Source organism: Zonotrichia albicollis, unplaced genomic scaffold, assembly GCF_047830755.1.
Source record: "Zonotrichia albicollis isolate bZonAlb1 unplaced genomic scaffold, bZonAlb1.hap1 Scaffold_254, whole genome shotgun sequence".
Lineage (NCBI taxonomy): Eukaryota > Metazoa > Chordata > Aves > Passeriformes > Passerellidae > Zonotrichia > Zonotrichia albicollis.
The window spans coordinates 5,919,694-5,922,325 of NW_027428428.1; the positions used below are offsets into that span (position 1 = coordinate 5,919,694).

Consider the following 2,632-nt stretch of genomic DNA (forward strand, 5'->3'; position numbering starts at 1 on the left):
TGGCCCCAGGGGCTGATGGCATTTGTGCTCCCTCAGGTTCATGTCCCCACACCAACAGCATGGGGGTGCTCCTGCCTGCTGTGTGCAATGCAAACAGGGACTCCTGAGCCAGTGCTGCCATGTCTGTGCCTGCAAGGATGGGGCACCTGTGTGAGCTGGGGGAGAGGCCAGGGCTGCAGAGGGGGGATGTTGTTGGCAGCTCCATGAGGGCGCTCTGGGATGCTGCCCTGGGCTGTGCAGCGCACTGGGGATGGATCAGCCCCTGCTCTGCTGCTCCTTCCCGTCTGCCCCAGGGCCCTTGCAGAGCCCCAGCCATGCTGTTTGCCCCCAGCCTGCCCACGGCCAGCCTGGGGCTGCTCAAGGGGCTTTTCTGTGCTGAGCATTGGCCTGGGTGTGTTCTTGAGAGAGCCTGGGCAAGGAGGCTGGAGCCCCCAGGCCCTGGGCTGAGGCGTCAGCGCTCCCCAGCAGTGCCCGTGGCCTGTCCCTGCTGCAGCCCCGGCACTGCCACCCCCAGGGCTGTGCCCGGCCCTGAGAGCACTCAGGCCCTGCAGCAACACCAGGGCCACCAAGGCAGTGGGGCAGGGCCACGGCAGCAGCACTGGCAACACCAAGTGCTGCTGCTGCTGGGCACAGCTGCTGGGCCAGCCCTGATCTGCCCCAGCTCTGCACACAGACATTGCTGCTGCACTTCCACAGAGGGCAACAAAAGGGCATCTCTGCAGAAAACTCGGCTGGAAGATCCTTTAGTTCCTTTAAAGCCACTGAGAGTGCAGCCCCTCATTGACACAGTCTGTGGTTACAGTGAAGGAGTAGAGAAACAAAATGAGAAATGGTATAAAAATGGCATTTCTTTGTAGACAATTTGAAAAAATTCAAAGAAAGAAAGAGAACCTCCAGAAGGAAACCAACAAGAAGTATCAAAGATTAGTTTTATTACAAGCACTGTGCATAAATTAGCCAGCAGTTTAATGTTCCTGAAACCATCCAGTCATCAGTCGCCACATTGCAGCCTTGAGCTCCTGGTTCCTCAGGCTGTAGATGAGGGGGTTCAGGACTGGAGGCACCACTGAGTACAGAAATGACAGGGCCAGATCCAGGGATGGGGAGGAGATGGAGGGGGGCTTCAGGTAGGCAAATGTGGCAGTGCTGAGGAACAGGGAGACCACGGCCAGGTGAGGGAGGCAGGTGGAAAAGGCTTTGTGCCGTCCCTGCTCAGAGGGGATCCTCAGCACGGCCCCGAAGATCTGCACATAGGAGAAAACCATAAACACAAAACAGACAAAACTTAAATAGGCACCAACAGCAAGAAGTCCCAGTTCCCTGAGGTTTGAGTGTGAGCAGGAGAGCTTGAGAATCTGGGGGATTTCACAGAAGAACTGGCCCAGGGCATTGCCATGGCACAGGGGCAGGGAAAATGTATTGGCTGTATGCAGCAGAGCATTGAGAAAGGCACTGGCCCAGGCAGCTGCTGCCATGTGGGCACAAGCTCTGCTGCCCAGGAGGGTCCCGTAGTGCAGGGGTTTGCAGATGGACACGTAGCGGTCGTAGCACATCACGGTCAGGAGGAAATGCTCTGCTGAGATGAAGAACATAAAGAAGAAGACCTGTGCAGCACATCCAGTGTAGGAGATGTTCCTGGTGTCCCAGAGGGAATTGTGCATGGCTTTGGGGACAGTGGTGCAGATGGAGCCCAGGTCGCTGAGGGCCAGGTTGAGCAGGAAGAAGAACATGGGCGTGTGCAGGTGGTGGCCGCAGGCTACGGCGCTGATGATGAGGCCATTGCCCAGGAGGGCAGCCAGGGAGATGCCCAGCAAGAGGCAGAAGTGCAGGAGCTGCAGCTGCCGTGTGTCTGCCAATGCCAGCAGGAGAAAGTGGCTGATGAAGCTGCTGTTGGACATTTACTATGCCTTGGCAAGGGGATCTTTAAAAAAGTAACCATGAAATAATTGGGTTTGGAGAGGACTGGGGCAGCAGAGCCTGGGGGCACTTTCCCCCTTCTCCCTGCCCAGGGCTCTGCTGCCTGGAGCTGTCCCTGCCAGCAGCTGCTTCCTTGTGCCCAGGGCTGGGCCCTGCCAGTGCTGCCAGAGCCCAGCCCAGCCCTGGGGGCTCAGCTCTCCTCTTCAGACCCCTCCCAGCTCTGGCACTGCCCAGGAGCATCTCTGGCTTTGCAGGCTCTGATGGCAAAATCAGAGCAACCCTGAGAAGACTGGAAAAGCAACACTAATGCTGCCTCTAAGGGGTCCTGGAAAGATTTATGTCACTGCATGGTTTATCAACATCTGAAAGAATTTGGGTTTTTTTTCTCAACCTGAACTGAGAGATGAATATCTGTGTGCACTCTCCTGTCCAGGCAACCCAGAACAGTATATTCAAAAAAAAGGAAATTCTCTTTCATGCAGCCCCTGCCTTACTGTTTTCCCTGTATAATCTACTTGTTCTGGCATTAAATGCCATGCTGGGAGCAGTCCTGAACCATGCAGCATCCTCACCACACTAGGAGAATACTTCCAAGCCTGACCAGCTGTCTCCTCCCACCCAGATCTTGTCCCCCAGTGCTGGGAGCAGCTGCCAGGGCTGGCTGAGAGCTGTCCCTGGCAGGCAGCAGAGTCCCTGCCCCAGCACAGCGCCCTGG

At 56.6% G+C, this 2,632-nt stretch overlaps 1 protein-coding gene across 1 annotated transcript; it reads right to left on the reverse strand.

The window, feature by feature from the left end:
• Window positions 1-965: 965 nt before the first annotated feature.
• Window positions 966-1,898, reverse strand: LOC141727821 (olfactory receptor 14J1-like). Its single transcript, XM_074534109.1, has one exon. It carries the CDS (start codon window positions 1,896-1,898, stop codon window positions 966-968), a length of 933 nt encoding a protein of 310 aa, XP_074390210.1.
• Window positions 1,899-2,632: the final 734 nt, after the last annotated feature.